Genomic DNA, 19,156 nt, shown 5'->3' on the forward strand with positions numbered 1-19,156 from the left:
AAGCCTGTTTGAATCATACTACTTCACACTTTCTTTGTCTCGAAGCCTTCTTCCCCTCACATAGAATAGCTGTGCACGACAGTCTTGGTTGGACTTAGGTCAGGCCCTCATGGAGAAGAACTCCCCTAGATTTTGGTCCCTAGTGAATAAAGGCACTAGAAATTCTCAAGGGATTACCACTAATCAGATCACTTCCTCTCAATGGCAAGACCATTTTTCTGGCCTTTTTTCCCATCCTTACCATGATGTAACACAGAGTCCTTCTACTAGACTGGATACATCATTATTTTCCTGCTGTCCTGCTTGGGATCCAGTAACCACTGATGAAGTTAATTCTTTGATTAAATCTCTCCCTAATAATAAAGCACCAGGAGAAGACATGCTTCATGGTGAATTATTCAGATCAAATCTAGACAGGTGGGCTCCTCCTCTTGCTTCATTATTTACTTATATAAACCAGTATGGCAAAATTCCTCAAAGGTGGGCTGTAACTATTGTAATTCCTGTTCATAAAAAGGGCTCTATGGCTGATCCTAAAAACTTTAGACCCATCAGCCTATTAAATATTATCTCTAAACTTTATGCAAGATACCTGTTAGGCAAACTAGAGGTCTGGGCTATGGAAAATGACATTTTTGCAGAAGAACAAGCCGGGTTTAGGAAGGGTAAATCTACTCTAGATCAATGCTTTGTTTTACACCATGTGATTCAAAAATACTCCCAAAAAGATAGAAAAGAACTTTTCACTGCCTTTGTTGATTTTACTTCTGCTTTTGACCTAGTCAACAGAGATCGACTCTGGTCAAAGTTAGCGGCAGCAAATATTGATAGAAAACTGCTCCTTCTAATTCAAATGTTACATCATAATACTACCATCAGGGTTCGACTTGGGGCAAATGGGGTTCTATCCGATAGCATCCCCACTGATAGAGGTGTATGCCAGGGCTGTCTTCTGGCACCTTTTAAACTTTAATTTCTATATTAATGATGTCGTCCAGGCCTTAAAAGGATCAAAAATTTTCCCAGCTACTGTTCAGGATGTTAAACTTTCAGTTTTGTTATATGCTGACGATATTGTTTTGATTTCGGTCACCTTAATTGGAATGCGCAGACTCTTAAAGAAGCTAATTGAATACTGTACAAAGGAAATGTTAATAGTCAATCACTCTAAAACCAAAGTTGTGGTTTTTGGTAAAAAAAAAAACCTTCATTGGTGGAATTTTGAGGCAAAATCTATTGATCAACAATCCTATTACAACTACTTGGGTTTAAGATTTCAATCTAATTTGTCATGGAAAACTCATTTTGTTGCTACTAAGCTAAAATCATCCCTCTCTATAAATTCTTTGTTGAAATTTCATAGACTTCAAGGAGGTCACTTAGTAGCACCTACTATTGAGGTTTATCAAAGAAAAATTGTTCCCCAGTTATTATATGGAGCAGAAATTTGGGGATACAACAGTGTCTCAAATTTAGAAATTGTTCAGAACTTATTTCTAAGAATGGCTGTGTTCCATACAAATAAGTGGAAGAAATGTAACAGAAAATCCAACTTGGCATCATCCCTTGCACACTGCCACTTAGCAAGTCCTTTCTTTTATTTTTCTCATTAAAAGAGCCACCAGAGGGAGCTGTGATCTTATATGAAAACTGGACTCTGCACTAAAGTTGTACACATGTCTCCAAGACATTGAACTCTGTACTCAGATTTATTTTTGTGGGGTATGAGATAGTAAGGAATGTCTGTGTTCCTTCCTGTCGCCTGTTGATTTATGGTGACCCCATGAATTACATAGGTTTTTCTTAGGCATTACTGAGAGGGGTTTTTGCCAGTTCCTTCCTCTGAAATATAGCCTACAGCACCTGGTATTTATGAGTAGTATGCCATTCAAGTACTAACAAGAGGTGACTCTGCTTAGCTTCCAAGACAGGATCCAACAAACAGTATTACATTGGAAATTAAGAAGATCATAGTGTGGTAACTGTTGCTATATTTTTTAAAAAGGGTTTCAGTAATGTCTTTCCATTAAAGTTGATGTGACTATTCTCAAAAACCTTGCAATGGCCTGTTACAGACTGCCAAAATAAAGCTGCTTCGGGTCTCTTTGGAGGTATGGAGGTTTAAATGATGCATGCATCCTAAGAATCCAGAAGCTGCGCCAAAGCTGCACTCCAGTGCTTAGGAATGAAGTGTGGCTTTGGCGCGACCTCCGGACTCTTAGGACCCACGCATCATTTAAATAACATACCTCCAAAGAGACCCGAAGCAGCTTTATTTTGGCAGTCTGTAACAGGCCAATATGTGACATTTGTGAACTTAAACATATCGTTTTCCATTGGCAAAGGACAGGCATAATTGTGTGGCTCTCCAGATGTTTTGGGTGTTTCAACTTCCAGCATTCCTCACTATGCTGACTAGGGCTCCTGGAAGTTGCAGTCCAGTAATATTCCCACTGCTAAGCAAAGATCTGTCCATCTTTGCATAAGATCAGGCTGGTTTATACATGTTTAAAAAATTCCCCAAACCCAGACCCTAACAATGTAATTGTACAGAAATCTGAGCAATAAATCCTACAGAGTTTCAACCCCGGGACAAAATTTTAGATAAGCATTTATGAGATTGGAGCCTGAAAAAAGTAAACTGTATTTCTCAGAGTTTGATTTTTTTTTCTTTTTGACCACAGTTGTTAGGATTCCTCATCTCAGAATGGCTAGGCTGATGGGGAGATTTTGGCGAGATGTAATTTTGTAAATAGTAACATTTCCAAGCTGTGGAATGTCTTTATGAAAGAGTGGCATCTCCTAAAACTGTTTGACAGATCTTGTAAAAGAGTAATTGAAGTAGAATATAGTCTGGCATCCTCTTAGTGACTTATGACAGTGTAACACTCTTGTAGTGACCCTCAATCCCTTCACTTGCTCCTGCAGCCTCCACCAACACAGTCATTTGAGCAAAAGGAGCATCTTCCAGGCTCTCCAGATGATCACAGGGAGGTCCTAGAAAATGTCTTTGCATTCTGCCTCTGGCTATAGGGACATAGCTGGATGCTCCTCCAACACCCCCCACTACCGATCGCTGAATGAGAAGACATTTACACTCTGTCTCCCAGTCCAGGGTCTTGATGCTTGTGAGTCTTGCTTGTTCTAACAGTAAAATGAAAGAATTGAGGGCTGCTACCACACTGCATAAACAATACAATTTGGTGCTGCTTTAACTGTCATGGCTTCATCCTATGGAATCTGGGGATTTGTAAATTGTTGTGGCACCCAAGCTCTCTGACAAAGAAGGCTAAATACCTCACAAAACTACAAATCTCAGAATACCATAGCACTGAGCAATGACAGTTAAAGTGGTGTCAAACTGCATTAATTTTGTAGTGTAGATGCATTGCCACACCATTTTTATCTTTACCCTATGAAAAATCACCTGGCTCTCTTTCCCAACCTGCTCTAGCTCTTTGATTGACTTCAAATATCCGGTTTTCATCTGGTGCATGTCTTTTGCGATCTGAAAGAAAATGCAGAGAGGAATATTCAGCTCAGAGCTCTCAATAGCTGGCAGTAATGTACAATCTAACCAAAACACAACACCATAAGAATGCACACTATAGGCCAACATTAAATTAATACCTGAATGCTGAATAATTGAAGAAAGAATAAAGGTGAAGTAGTACCACTGGGCTTCAGGATCAGAAAAAAAGATTTTATAAAAGCATTCTCCTGTAGCATGCTATGTAATTTATGATAATTTATAATATTGTCTTGTCCCAAATTGGTATTGTGATTTTTAAGAACTTTACACAGGATTTCTTAGACTTTAGGAAAGAGCAATGATGTTTTGAAGGTAATGTTTTATGCATAAGCTGGTGGGGTTTAGGTTTATTTGGAAACAAACTTCTCCTTGAATTCAATGGGACCATTAAGCGCATGAGGGATCAAAGCTTTAAGGAACTTAAAAACCAAAATTGCTAGAGGTACAGTAGTTGTAGTTGTGCCGGCATCCTGATATGCCACATCTCAGTCTTGTGGGTGCTCATGCTCTTCCGTGGATGAACTCAACAAAGCTCTTTGGTTCTGGGAATGGCAGAAGGATGGGGATATAATTCTTAACTAATTGCATTTTTGAAAGAAGCAATGAATAATTTTAGGAAATTTCCTCTCACTTTGGAAAAAGTACATTTTTTGAAAATTATTCACAATTTGAGACTATTGGATGCAAAATTTGCATGCTGCATAGCTACAAAGAAAACATTTTTTTTCCTGCAGGAAACAACTTTGCTTTTATGCATGAATTATTTTTATATTTTATTTATATAATTACTTCTAATTAAAATAATAATAAATTAATTAATTCTAATTCTAATTTTTAATTATTTTATTAATTTACAGTATTTAAATGTGTGTGTGTGTGTGTGTGTGTGTGTGTGTGCATGTGTGCATGTGTGCATGTGTGCATGTGTGTGTATTTGATACATTTCTTTTTGTGCAAAAAAAGCTGTTTCCTGAGCAGAAAATGCTTCTTTCTGCATACACACAAAAAGGAGCTCACATGCAAATTTTGTGCAGAAGTCTTGAACTGCAAAGATTATCATCATTCCCAACTCCACTTCCTCGGGTCTTCCTGACACTCAAGGAAAGCACTTTTTGTACCATTTTGAAATGGCTGGAGACTCACTTAAGTCCTTAAAAGAAAAAGAAAAAGTATTGTATTTGACATGAACATAAGAGGAGCCCTGTTGATGAAACCAAAGCCCTATTTACTCCAACATGTTGTTCCAAAGTAGCCAAAACAATGAGATGCCCCACATTTGTGATATGAACACAAAAGCACCCTCTCAACCACCTTACACAGCAACTGGTCTTGTGAAACATGCTGTCTCTGACAAAGGAAATGTATATCACTGTCCTGACTAGCGTTCATTGACAGCTTAAATCTCTTGAATGTATTTAATCCCATTTAAAAGATGTCCAGGTAGATGGCCAAGTTTATTGGTTTGAGTAAACATTTATGCATTGGTCATTGACTTTTATTACCTTTTATCAGAAGTCTGATTTAGTGGACAATGGTGGTATTCTATATGGATGTCTTACTCTGAGTCTCTCCTGGACCATATTGAATTCAATCTTACTTTGAGCCTCTCTTACTCTAAAATATTGCTTTGATCTCTATCCTGCAAGAAATATGTGATAGGCATGTCTCTAGCTCACTGTAAACACAAGCCATACCTCAAAGCATTTGGTTCAAGTAGACCAAAACAGAACCATTAACAGACTGATTTTAGATTACAGCTTCTAAAAGCTTATTTTATTTTTCATTTCAACAGAAGCAGACATAAAACATTTGTAGGCATTCCTCCATTTAATACTTCATTTGCTTCTTTTTCTCTGACTCTCTGCCCCAAAGACTTATTTTTTGTCATAGACTACATTTTATAATCATCTTTCTTTGGTTGAAGTAAAGCAGACGAAAAACTATCAGGTGCACTTGTCATGAAATTAAGAGTAGGGTGATTGTGCAGGTTAAAAGAGTCTGCACTGCTGATTTTATATTTATTTTTTCTTTTATATTTTAAATTCCATGTTGTTGTTGCATGCCCTTAAGTTGTTTCTGACTTATTAGGACCCCAGGATTTTCTGAAGATTGAGAGTGTGTGACTTGCCCAAGGTTAACCAGTCTGTTTTCATGGCTGAAAGGAAATTCGAACCCAGAGTTGTAGTCCTGTACTCAGAAAACACTATGGGCCCATTCCCACTTACAGTTTAAAGTGATTTCTGATTCGGCTTTGCTCCATGTTGGGAATCGATTCCAAATTATCCCACTATGAAAATGGGATATTTTCCTTACCCCAATGTAATTGCTTTTTTTTTTTTTTGCAAGATTGTCGTCCCCACTATTAGTGCCGCTTCAAAATCCCCCATCAATCATCTGTGATGTAAGTGGCACCTCGGGCAGCCAGGCTTGGGAATGGCGGGGCAAGATTTCTTCAGAGGAGGTTTGCCCTTCTCTTCCCCTGAGGCTGAGAGAGTGTGACTCACCCAAGCTCACCCCATGGGGAACGAGGCAGGAGGATGAAGCCTGGGATAGAGGGAGAAAGAGGATGAAATGTGGGATCTGGGGAGGAGGAGAACGAAGCCTGAAATTGGGATGGAAGAAGATGAAGCCTGGGATCAGGAGAGAAAGAGATGAAGCCTTGGATCAGGGGAAGAGGAGAATGAAACTTAGGAACGAGGTAGAAAGATGAAGTGAAGGATAATGAAGGGTTTTTAAAAATAAATTGACTAAAGAATTGATACATTGATTTAGCAACGACTTGCTTTTTGCAAGTGTTTGCAAAATCAATGAGTTGAATTTTCTATTGATTTTATTTAAAAAAAACCAAAAACATGCACCCATCCGTGGCACAACAAGCACAAAGGCAGCACTGACAGAGTGGGGGAATGGCGGATCTACCAAAAACTGAGGAGGGATGGTAAACACCCCTCTGCCTTTAATCCCTCCCCTCCAGAATGATGCAATTATGATATGTCATTCCCACTTATTGAACACACTTTCGAATTGATTCTTCTCAAAAGAACCATTCAGGACTGAGGCGTGTCTGTTGCCTTGATCAGAAGACTTCTGACTGAGGCAAAGAATGTGCCTCAGTCCTGAATGGGAATGGCTTGGCACCGGGTGATGGAATAGGGCCTTTTTGAGGACACTGACGATAGAAACTGTCATAGCCAGGAATTCAAAAGCCAGTTTGCCATTTCTTTAATCAGAGGCCTAAATGACTGTAAATTTAAAGTCTTAAAAGGCATGGGACTTAAAAGGCAGGGGCCTCAGTACTTGATACTTGAAGGTCTGCTGAAGGGATTCTTCTCTGTGTCCCATCAGCCAGAGCAGTATACTATAAGAAGATGTGGGAGTAGGTCTTGTCTGCAGTGGCACCCTATTTATGGATTACCCCCCATCGCCAGAAGCCCAATTGGTTCCAAAGAGTTGCCATCAATGATTTTAAATTGTTTTAAAGTATTTTAATCATGTTTAATATGTTTTTGAACCTTTTAGATTGTTTAATATTGTTTTATCCTTTTAAAATAATTTTTTTAATTGCTGCTTGTTTTAAATTTGTAAGATTGGTTTTATTGTATACTAACCTGGGATCTTTGGATAGACAGTGAAATATAAATATTTTATTAAAAACCAACCATCAACAACATGTGGCCAACAGAGTGGCACCCCTCTACTGGGTGTCACCTTGTGTGGGAGTGGGGCTGGGGTCTCTGGGGGCATTGCATGCTCCCATGGGGAGCACACTCAGGGACGAGGAGCGGGATGTGGAGATGGGGAGCAGTACTGGGGAGCACTTGGAGGGATGGTGAGGGGAAGGCCTGACCAGGTGTCACCCCTCATCTGGGATTCACCCGGTGTGGGATTCATCCGGTGTGCCCATTTTTCCTGGTACTACTACCCCCCCAATGAGAAGTCAAGCAACAGTAAATGCTCACCTTCCTGTTTTGCTGCAAATGAAGTGCACTGGAAGCATACTCACTGCTTTAAAGGATAATTTCCCTGCTGGAAAGCTCTCAGAAGTATGATTATCCACGAAAACAAGGCCTGTTCTCTACTATAGGTCTTGTTTTAAAGTGAAAATATTTATTTAAAACTTCTCTCTCTGCCTCACTGCTGAATTTTGATGTGTCTGGCAAGCGAGGAGTGAGAGAGTTTGCAGCCTCAGAGGGCTAGGCACTGGCACCTCCATCCAATAAAATTGTCATCCCTGCCTTGAAAGAACAACAAGAAAATATCTGCCACAAAATACAGTCGGCCCTTCTTATACACTGATTTTTTATACACGGATTCAAGCATCCACGGTTTCAAAATGTTCAAAAAGTATAAATTTCAAATATCAAATCTTGATTTACCATTTTTATAAGGGACATCATTATGCTCTGCCATTATGTTTAATGGGACTTGAGCATCCACGGATTTTGTTATCCACGGGGGATCTTGGAACCAAATCCCAGTGTATAACAAGGTCCCACTGTAATACCTTCCGGCAGGGAAAGTAGAAAAAAAATACTGATTTTTCAAGAAAGAGTTACTATGATAAGTAAGGTAAGGTGAACTAGTAATGAATTCTCAGTGAATTATATACTACACTCACTTTATATCAGAAGTAACCTTCTTTGACTGTATTACCTTGATAATATATAATTTAGCTAATCTGTATGGAATGTAAAGTTGCTCATCTTTGGATAGGCATCCATCCAGCTGATTGTCATGAGAGAGTACTCTAGGAGTATTTGGATGATCTATAATATATACAAATAAATAATTATTGACTATAGGAGATATCAAGCAAAATGGAACAGAAATGCTGACTGCTGCAGAATGCTCTTAACACTCTAAACCAGGGATACAAATCTTGGACATGAAATAGTTCAACATTCATACATTGAAGTCCTGTTATTTTGTTCTTCAGCATTGTGATTATCTGTGATCACTGATCAGAGATAAGAGCTGGGGTTTCTTGACTCAAGGCTAAAGAAAGCCCTTCTTCATCTCTGTGCAGAAAAACATCACAGTTATCTCTAATCAGTGACTGGAGATAAGAACATATTTCAAGGTATTTAAACTTGAAAAAGACTGCCATTTATCCTTAGTTTTCAAAAAGGCATATATTTTGAATTGAACCATGGCTCAATTCTATGGAATTCTAGGTTCTGTAGTTTTGTGAGATATTTAAGCTTCTCTGTCAGAGAGCTATGGTGCTACAACAAATCCCAGAATTCTATAGGATGGGGCCATGATAGTTAAAGCAGTGTTAAACTGCATTAATTCTGCAATGTAGCAGAGGTCAGTCACCATAAAAGCACATAACTGATTCTTTTTGAGCTACTGGGTAGGAAGAGAATGCATCTACCTTGAGACAAACATAAGTATTTGTAACCTATTGTAATGAATCCATAACTGCTTTGTATTCAATATGATTATGTTGTCTTTCTGTAAAACTATGTAAATAGCCTTCACTCCACCTTAAGAGCCAGTAGATGAATTTGGTTAAGGACGTTCATTCGGCTTTTGTTTGTGGTACAAGGAGGAGGATGTTTTCAGCTCCCCTCTTGCCAGCATGTGAGGCTGCAACAATCAGAAGCAAGATCTCTGTCATAGGTCTTTGTTGCAGCCTCATTTAGCAGTGGAAGGGAGATGGAAATGTCATCTTCTTAGCATCTCAGTCAGAAGCTGAATTGACTTCCTTGGACCTTTGCCCAATCCAACTGCTGGCTCATAAGGTGGCCTGGGAGGAGCCAGGCCAGGAAACATTACTTTGCTGTAACTGTGTAGCTGTTGTAGAATGTCAGCAATAGTTAAGAAATTGTGCACTAGAGACAAGCTAATCTACCCGACACAGACTCATATAACTTATTCTGACACATTTAATAAACAGATAATTACAAATAATGCTGGCAGCGGAGTTTGACTTAGGGAACAAAATTTTAGCCTGGGATTAGTTTGAATAATAATAATAATAATAATAATAATAATAATAATAATAATAATACTCCTCATCTCTCCTTCCCTGTTTTGATATTAGGATATTACTGGGATTACTATGTAGCCTGGGATCTGATGTCCAGGTTACATAGGAAATATAGTTCTCCAAGGCTCCTGAGTTCAATGAAGTAAAAAAACCAAACAAACCCTAAAAAGAGTCCAGAGGACTTCACATTTCAGAAATATAAGACATAACTAATGAAACAACATTGCCTCACTATAAGACCCTTATCACACAACAAAACAAGGTGGAAAAGAAGCTGAAGAGCAGCAGCTTTCTCTTTGTCTTACCGCATGATGTTATAGTGCTTAAGTTTTCTTCCCATAGGAGATGGTTGTAAAAGCATGCCTTTTCCTACAGGAAGAGAAGTGCTACGACATCATGCAGGAAGGTGCAGAGAAAGTGGCTACTCTCTGGCTCCATTTCTGCTTTGTTTTCTCATGGGATAAGGTTTAAGGAATCTTATTTTGGAATGTCAGGAAACACATTTCCCAGATTTTGTTATTTTTCATTTTGTTAATGGATTCCATACTTTTTCTTCTATTGTTCCTGTTGCAATTTAATTATATGTAATATTTTTATGTAAACATAATGCAATGTATATTTTTATTCTACTGGATATTTGCTGTAACAAATTTATTTTGATATTTAGAGGCAGCATATTTGCTTCTGTGATACCTTTTTGTGCAGGTATTTTCTTTCCTTTCTTTTCAGTCAGGTATCTCACAAATGGTAGCTGGCTGAAACTAAATTTATTCAACAAAGATTTCCCTTGTCCAATTTCACCTGTAGAAAAAATGCAAATGGCAAAGGAAACAGGGAAACTGTGCATCTACCATGAGTTGCCATGATCTTTTTGAACAGAAAATTCTGACTAATTTTAAAATTCCTGTTGCAGTCAAGCATTTGGATTGCAGTTTGTTCAAACTGGCCACCAACAGAAAAGAACCAAAATAAACTGAAGACATGCTTCTCTTTGCAAGTACTTTTAGTAAGAGTGATTTGTTAAAATCTATAATGATTAGGTTTGTCTTTTACCACCCAATGCAGGAGCATCACTATGGGGGTATGGGCCACACCAGGTGGCATCCTAAGTGGGGGATGACACAACTGCTGCCCAAACATCTGCCTTTTGGTAGAAATAGGCTGTGGGGTTCACCTGTGTCTCTTTAAAATTCTGAAGAGATGGTGTGAGTGGGGCAAGGCTCAGTGGGAGGAGAAAGGAAAGCCCCATTTTTTTTTAAAAAAAAATAAATTTTAAAAATTTATTTTAAAAAAATTATTGTAGTCAAAGGCAACGTAAAGTGGAAAACAATTTTTAAAATGTTGGAATATGTCGAGGCTGGTTTCCGAATTCAGGAATGGATTCGAGAAATTTACAACAATCAGAGGGCTAGGCTGCTAATAAACAACACCAAGTCTGATGAGTTTGTAATAAATAAAGGAACGCGGCAAGGATGCCCGCTATCCCCACTTTTGTTTATCTTTGTACTTGAGACTCTAAATCAGCTTGTAAGAGGAGAAACGCAGATCAAAGGTATAAAGATAAAAAAAGAAGAGTACAAGATGAGATGCTTCGCAGACGATGTAGTCTATATTTTGGAAAATCCTTGCGATAGCATAAAGCCTTTGTTATATATCCTAGCTGATTTTGAAAAGAATTCTGGATTAAAGATTAACAAAGATAAAACCAACATGATTACTAAAAACCTGAAGGGAAAAGACATAGAAAATCTAGAACATATATCAGGATTTAAGGTGGTAGAGAGTGTCAAATATTTGGGGATTGTGTTAACAAGCAAAAACATCGACCTATACAAGAATAATTATGTTAAAATGTGGGGAGATATTAAGAAAGATTTAGAGAAATGGGCAAATATTCAACTTTCATGGTTTGGAAGAATATCTGTTATTCAGATGTGTGTTTTGCCAAAAATTCTTTTCCTGTTCCAGACGATTCCCATCTTGCATTCTTTCAAACCACTTGATAAATGGCAGAGCGTTATTATGGGATTTGTCTGGAACAGGAAGAAAGCCAGAATTAGTAAAAAAACAATGTGCGATAAAAAGTCTAGAGGAGGTCTGGGGGTGCCTGACTTAAAATCTTATTATTTTGCTGCGGCTTTATGGTGGCTTACTGAGTGGATAACTCTAGAAGATGTACACCTACTAAATTTAGAGGGAGAGAATCTCAGATTTGGGTTCCATGCTTACTTATTTTACTCTAAAGACAAGGTGCATAGAGCATGTAAACATCATGTGTTGAGAAAAGCTCTACTAAAAGTTTGGGAAAGATGGAAAAGCAGACTCAGTAACCAGATTTTACAATGTTGTTCCCCGCATGAAGCCTTCTTTAATAGAGAAGCCATTCCCACAAAAAAATGGCTTAGATACTCAGATTTAATAAAAGACCAGCAAGGAGTCTTGATGTTTAACACTCAAGAAGAACTGAACCAATCAGGGAGTAACTGCCATTGGTACCTATTTAGACAACTTAAAGAGAGATGGAAGCTCGATATGGCAGATGTGGGAATAGCAAAAGAAAAAACAGCCTGGGAAGAACTAATTAGCAAAGTGAATAGGAAGGCAATTGCGAAATTTTATGAACTGATCCTTTCATGGAATACTGAAGAAGAGCCTATTAAACATAGTATGATCAAATGGGCTCAAAATGTGGGCCATAATATTTTGTATAAAAACTGGGAATACATCTGGAACAGGGGGCTGAAATATACTGCTAATCAGGACCTGAAAGAAAATGTATTCAAAATGGTTTACAGATGGCATCTTTCCCCTCATAAAATCTCTCTGATCTATAAGAAAGTTAGTCCTATATGTTGGAAATGTCAAAAAACCACAGGAACTTACTACCACATGTGGTGGACCTGTGAGATTGCAAAAAAATATTGGATATGTGTATATGAAATAATTGTGAAAGAGTTTAAAATTTCAATTCCTTTCTCCCCGGAAGTGTGTTTATTAGGGATGTTTGAAGACACTGCACCTGTGAGATACCGAAGATTATTATTCTACCTATTTACATGTGCAAGAATTGTCTTTGCTAGCTTCTGGAAACAGAACTCCGCCCCTTCAATAGAGAAATGGTTAATGAAAACTCTCGAAATGGCGGAGTTGGATAGAATGACCTCTTGGATCAAAGGGAAAAGTGAAGAACAAGTAATAGAACAATGGTTACCATTTAAGGACTATATTAAGAGAAGATGGCAAAATATTTTGCTAGTCTGATTAAAAATCACGCACCATTGGAAGATGGGACTAAATAAGCATTCCCATATCTAAGTTGCTCTGGAAGCAGAATATATTCTTCCTTGGAAGTTAACTAGTGTAATAGAAGAGATTTTTACCCCTCTCTTTCCTTTTGCTGCTTTTATTTAATATATGAATTATGGAAACAAATATACTTTGTTAAAACTAGAAGCTTTATTGTAAATACAAAGGAGCTATCTGTTTATACTGGAGGGGGAGACATATGGAAAGTCATTTACAATTTACATATTGTATAAGATAGAGAGGAGTTTGCATAGCAACAGTCTATTTAAATAAAATTATAACTAAACTATAGTGAGGCGCCCCAAAAAGAGACGAGAAAACGTAAAGGTACACTCTTCTTAGAATTACACCTAGGGAAGTTTCATACCCACCCTTTGTTTGGAGATCAATGTCTTAAAGGGAAAATGGAAATAAGACATAACATAAGAATCCAATACTGGAAGATGAAGTTAACTGAATAATAGGAAGCACCTTTATGTTAAATGTTATTTTAGTCATGTCAAGGAACTATTTGTTTTGTCAATGTGAAATATGTTGTTTGTATATAAGGTTACGTGCCTCAATGTATAATGTGTATAATGTTGTATGAATGTTTTAGTGTTTGTTTGAAAATGAAAATAAAAATTAAAAAAAAAAATTATTGTAAAATTTTCTTTAAAAACAACACATCTTACCAAATTTTCACTTTAACCACGTGAAACAATGTACACATAAATACATTTAGGCCGTATTAATGATATTTTAATTTAAAGGTATAATTATAATTTTACTAGTTGTTTATGTTACAACTATTGCCATTACTTTCAGTGATATACAGGATTTACAATTTATGAGTAACGTTGATACAAAAAGCCTTGCTAAGAATTCTGTATGGTATGGGAGGAGATCAAGAAGGGGGGGGGGGGGCGTGAAACCATGAGTCTCCACATCAGGTGACCCACTGACCTAGTTCCCATCACATCCAATCAATATTTCCAGTTTTCCCATGATGGAAGCATCCCTGGATCCAACTCTAAAGACTTTTATCTCTTGTACAGTTTTAAAGAGGTTTTGTGAACCAGTGGTTGAATGCTTACCTGGACCTGTTTCCTCACCAACATCAGTGCTTTCTGCTGCACATGAAGGATGGATATGCAATTCATCCATGTAGTCAGTAATACTGCCTGGCAGAGGAATAGATGAGATGATGGTTGTTTGTGATATGGGGTCGGCATTACCACTCAGTGTCTCTTCAGTATCTTGAGAGCTTGATGGAAGAACAGTTTGCACCCAGGCCTCTAAAACAGCAGGATAAGGATTATTCACACAGAAGCAGGAGTCTTTTGCAAATAATGTGCATCAATGCTTTTGGAGAAAGTTATTTTTTTGATTATGACTCCCAGAATCCCCCAGCAGGCAGAAACAATGGCTATCACTAACAATGTCAGCTGGGTTGCTCTGGGATTGATAGTCCAAACGAATATTTTGACTTCTGATGTGCATGTAGTTACCACTATATTGCTTTTTAATAAAGAGTAAGCTATAATCTTAATACTTTTAATGCAACTGCTACCTCTGATGATTTTGTATGAGAACATATTTAAATGATGGTGACTTCTTTAAGTTGCCTGGAGGTTCAGTAATAGTATGCATCAAATAGAGCAGATTTAGAATAAACCCTTTACATATTTACATTGAATCAATGGGATTTAAATTCAAAAGATTACAGCTACAGTCTGCATTCTGGATTAAATAAAAGCATGCGACCAGAAGATAGGCCAGAAAAGCTCAAGATCAGTGAACAATTACTGCAGTGTTGCTTGCTGACTATTGTTCTAATCAGATGATAAAAATCACGATGCAAGCCATATGTCTTGTGATACAGTTGTGCTGAGGGAGGAGGAGCAGATATTGGTCTGGAGAGATGTTACTGGAGAAATGTAGATAATGTTTCTAGCAGAAACATGAGTATACCCATGCCCCCTATTAGAGAGTAAATAATTTTGGAACATTTACATTTTCAAATTGAATATTTGCTCCCTGAACATGTGGAAGAGCCTTATATTTAGTTGTCCCTGCAGCAATGAAATCTTGGTACCTTCAGGAAGAAGATGGAAGAGATATGTGCAAATGGAATAGAAGTTTATGTGAGAGTCAGAAGATGGGTTAGGGGAAAGAAGGAGGTGGAGGGCAGAAAGTTGGAGGAGAGAACCTGGTGCGATAAAGTTCTCGGCCCAGCCCGGCAGGAAACGTAACGAGTGGGGGGCGGATTTTATCGCACACACCCGTCCCTCATTCGTTCCGTTCCCCCTCTCTTCCCTTCCCGTTCCGTTCCAAAGGGAATGCTTTTTGAGAACTGTTCAGAACAGTTCTCAAAAATTTCCCCCTCTGGAATGGATTAAGAACGGAAGAGAGGGGGAACGCAACGAATGAGGGACGGGTGCATGCGGTAAAATCCGTCCCCCACTCGTTCTGCACTGGTCCCTGCTCCTTCCGTTCCATGCTCAGAATGGAAAAGAAGGACGCAGAGCGATAATCTTCTGGTCCAGAAAGAGTGAGAAAGCAAGATGTATGCAAATATGAGAAGAGTGAGGCAGTATGAATTGAAAGGAGAACATGAATTGTGGTGGCAGCTTACATGTCAGGGGTTTTGTGGATCTGTTTTAAAGGTGTTACTGAAAGTGCTAAGCACTATCTGCAAAACAGGTTCATAACTTTGGATTGCTCCTTTAAAGTTCATACAAAAATGCAAAGCACATTCACTGCCCTGTTGATGTGGAACCTACCAGCCACAATGGTAGGGTGAAAGACAGAGACCAGTAAAAAAGTATATTATCTAGTTTCAAAATAATGATGTAACCGTGAATTATAAGCATATTTTCTCATGACCAGTATGCTCCTTTCCTATTCTTTCTTCATACCAGTCTCTAAGAGCCTTAGCTGTCCCAAGGAATTGGGGAAGGATGGACCTGCTCACTAGCCTTCCTTTCCTTTCTCTCCCACTAACAGACCGTGATATCAGACTTCCACCAACAAAATGAAGAAGGTATATGGGGAACAGTTGCTGGATGGATACAAACACTTTCATTCCTTGACTCACTTGGGGAAAAATGGTGGCTTTTAGTGACTTCCATAGCCCATATCTCCAGCATATGTCTCAGTGTTATTTTGAGGGGTCATTGTGGAGGTTGGAATTCTCTACCAGCTTGGTGCAATGACCAAATCCTTCTAATTCACCTTTCCACCATTGCAGCTCCTCCAACATAGCTATTTCTAAGCTGTCAAATGTGGGGGAGGGGCTGAGAAGTATTCTGCCATATTCTTATTGCTAGATTCACAAATGTGCCATCATCTACCAGGACCTCTGAAGGATTCCTGAGAAATCTTGGAGAATGCCCCATCATAGTACATCAATAACAAATAGTTGAAAATTGTAGTCCCCCAAAAGTAAGTTTCCTAAGCTCTGGAAATGACGCAGATCAAGGCTATATTGGTGTTTCGGAGTCACATTTGTTTGATGCAACAGAAACATTTTTTCTATGCCTGAAAGAGTGAAGGCATTTTTCATAAACTTCTCTGTCTCTTATCTCATACTGGTCAAGGATGACAAGTCAGGAAGTAACTCGATGAAGGAAACTCATCACATAATTTCCTTTCATAGTCTTTCTTTCTGTTTACTATGGACAAACCTGGAACTATTTGCAGAAATGGTTGCACTTAAATGTGATGTGCTCAATAGCTCTAATCTAGGTAAGTAATCCTTGGTTATCTACTAATGGCCCTACCTTTCAATGGTGATGGGATAGTGTCTCCCATGTCAGACAGGCATTTGCTGAGGAGCCAAACTAAAAGTGCCAAATTGCTAATAGGTAGCAGCAGTAGTGTGTGGGGCAGTGGTAGAGGATCTGTTAGAGACAACAGCAGTGGCACTCCAGATAACGTTTGATACACCTGCTCAGAAAGAGGCATGGTAAACTCCTTTTGAAAGTCTATTACCATAAAAACTTTGATGAGGCAATCCAAAATAAAACAAGAAATAGATCCAGAAGATGACATTCCCATGTAGAAATGCACTCAACAAGCTGTTGGGGTACAGCAGAGAACAACCATAAGTAACACTGATGATAATGACACAACTAGACTCAAGCCAAAAGGACTCAGGCAGCTGTTGACATGCTCAGAGGTGAAATGAAAGTCTGAAGCTGCACAACACATATTATAGGAACATGGAATGTGAAAAGCATGCATTGTGGAAGTTAGACATTGTAAAACAAGAAATGGAACATATAAACATTGCAGTAGTTGGTGTGAGTGAGCTAAAGTGACCAAGACGAAATGTAGCAAAAGCAGTCAAAGGATAAAATGCAAAGTCTGACTGACTCATATCAATCAGGAAAAAACCCATCAATATAAACATAATCCACATTTATGCTCCAAGTACAGAGGATGAAGAAACAGAAATGGAAAGTTTCTGTGCTGGAGTCCAGGAGGAAACTGATCACACACCCAAACAGAACTTTTTGATAATCATAGGTGATTGGGTTGCAAAAGGGGAAAAAAAGCAGAATAAAATATTGTAGGAAAATTTGGCCTAGGATCAAGAAATGAAACAATTCTCCTCCCATTGCAGGTCCAATCTTTAGAATCTTCAGAATATTATATATCAGTTTCCTGACATTCAAGCAGCATGACTTTCAACCATTTTTAGATGATTTAAAATATTCTTTCCATTCCTTTGGAAAAGACCTGCTCAACAGTGGAACATGCTTCCTCAGGGTGTAGTGGTGGTCTCCTTCTTTGGAGGTTTTTAAGCTGAGGCTGGATGGTCATCTGTCGTGAGTGCTTTGACTGTGTATTCCTACATGGCATAATGGGGTTGGACTGGATGGTGGTCTCTTCCAAGCCTATGGACTTCATCACATGGGGGAAATCAGGGAAAAGTGGGGGTTTAAACAGACATTAGCCCATGAAAATCATGCAATTTTCATACGACGTTGCAATTACATAGGACTTATCCCAGAAATCACATGAATGATTTGTTGCTGGTTATTACCTATTTATTGCCAGGATAAGTCCTCTTTAATCGCAATGCACGTGAAAATCTTCACTGAGATTGCATGATTTTCATGGGCTAATGTCCGTCTAAACCACTGCTTTCCTCCCAATTTCTCTCCGTGTGATAAAGTCCTATGATTCTACGATTTCAAGTATATTTATGTACAACAGTGGTGGGGTACCCTGTGGTCTTGGGATGTTCTTGGATATTAAATTTCATGAGCCATGACCAGCATAGGGATGTTGAGCAAGTATTCCTGCTGACTTCAGATTTCAGAATTTCCTTTATGGTCATTTAGTAACTGTGAATGAGGTTTCGACTTTGTGTGCTTTACCTGTTTTGTTCTGGCTTTCATCAGTTGGAAAAATGGCATTGCTTCTTTTCTTCCAGAGCCAAGGCTGGGATGACATGGGAATATTTTCTTCTGATATAAAATGCATGTCTACAGGGAAATAAAATACCAACATTATTTTTTCATATCATTCATTCATGTAGAGAATCTTGTTTATATATCAATTAAACAATTAGGTTCTTTCTAGTTAAAATGATAGATTTAGCTAAACTGCTTCTGCTCTGATTTGGAATTAATTGAGACAACCAGATAAATTTACTGGACATTTCCTTGGTGTCTAAAAAGTTAACTCAGATATCAAATTATCTATTCTTTGTTATAGACAAAAACTCAGTCACCTCCCATTGACTACCCTGTTTACTTTGTTTTAACATTTTTAATTGTATTTTTATTATAGTTATTGTTATTAATTTTGGGTTTGTGGTGGATTAGTGGGTGAGTTTATGAGTGATTTTATTGTATTGTATTTATATTTTAAAGTTGTAAGCCATCTCAATCTCATTGGAGAGGCGGGGTATAACCAAATATTTTTGTTGTTGTTGTTAAAACCCACAAAAGCTGGTCACTCCATTGCTACAACTGCTCCCAATATGGAGAGGATTGTGCTGTATTTGCCTGGCATGTGTTGCTAAAGATGAGGACTCTGTCAGGAGTGGGGGTGGGGGGAAGCAAGGTGGAATTCATCACCACAAACATAGTTGTGGTTTCTAAGTCAGACTTTTATGAATTATGCAGTAAAATCTCTATGCCCGACAGAACAGTTGTCCCTCATTCATATTTTTAAATACCACAAGTTCTTTTTTGGCATATTTTTGAAGAAAATTTTGAATTTTGGAAGGATCTTATCCAAAAGAACAATTATGTCATGTAGAAGACAAACATAACATGTTGATAATGAAGAAATATACCAAATTAAACTCTACATCAGATGGTTAT

At 38.1% G+C, this 19,156-nt stretch overlaps 1 protein-coding gene across 1 annotated transcript in view; it reads right to left on the reverse strand.

Annotated features, from left to right (window-relative positions):
• The window catches only part of LOC149323657 (uncharacterized), a 28,505-nt gene extending 10,197 nt beyond the window's left edge, over nt 1-18,308 (reverse strand). Inside the window, exons 1-5 of the mRNA XM_089480052.1 lie at nt 18,203-18,308; nt 13,910-14,110; nt 10,221-10,328; nt 8,186-8,298; nt 3,428-3,508 (exon numbers count right to left, since the gene is read on the reverse strand). Coding sequence (XP_089336178.1) covers nt 3,428-3,508; nt 8,186-8,298; nt 10,221-10,328; nt 13,910-14,110; nt 18,203-18,308 — 609 coding nt within the window. The remainder of the gene's footprint in view (nt 1-3,427; nt 3,509-8,185; nt 8,299-10,220; nt 10,329-13,909; nt 14,111-18,202) is intronic.
• Nucleotides 18,309-19,156: the final 848 nt, after the last annotated feature.

This window comes from Sceloporus occidentalis, unplaced genomic scaffold (assembly GCF_023333645.1).
Source record: "Sceloporus occidentalis isolate IW3139 unplaced genomic scaffold, rSceOcc1.0.p SCAF_1, whole genome shotgun sequence".
Classification (NCBI taxonomy): Eukaryota; Metazoa; Chordata; class Lepidosauria; order Squamata; family Phrynosomatidae; genus Sceloporus; species Sceloporus occidentalis.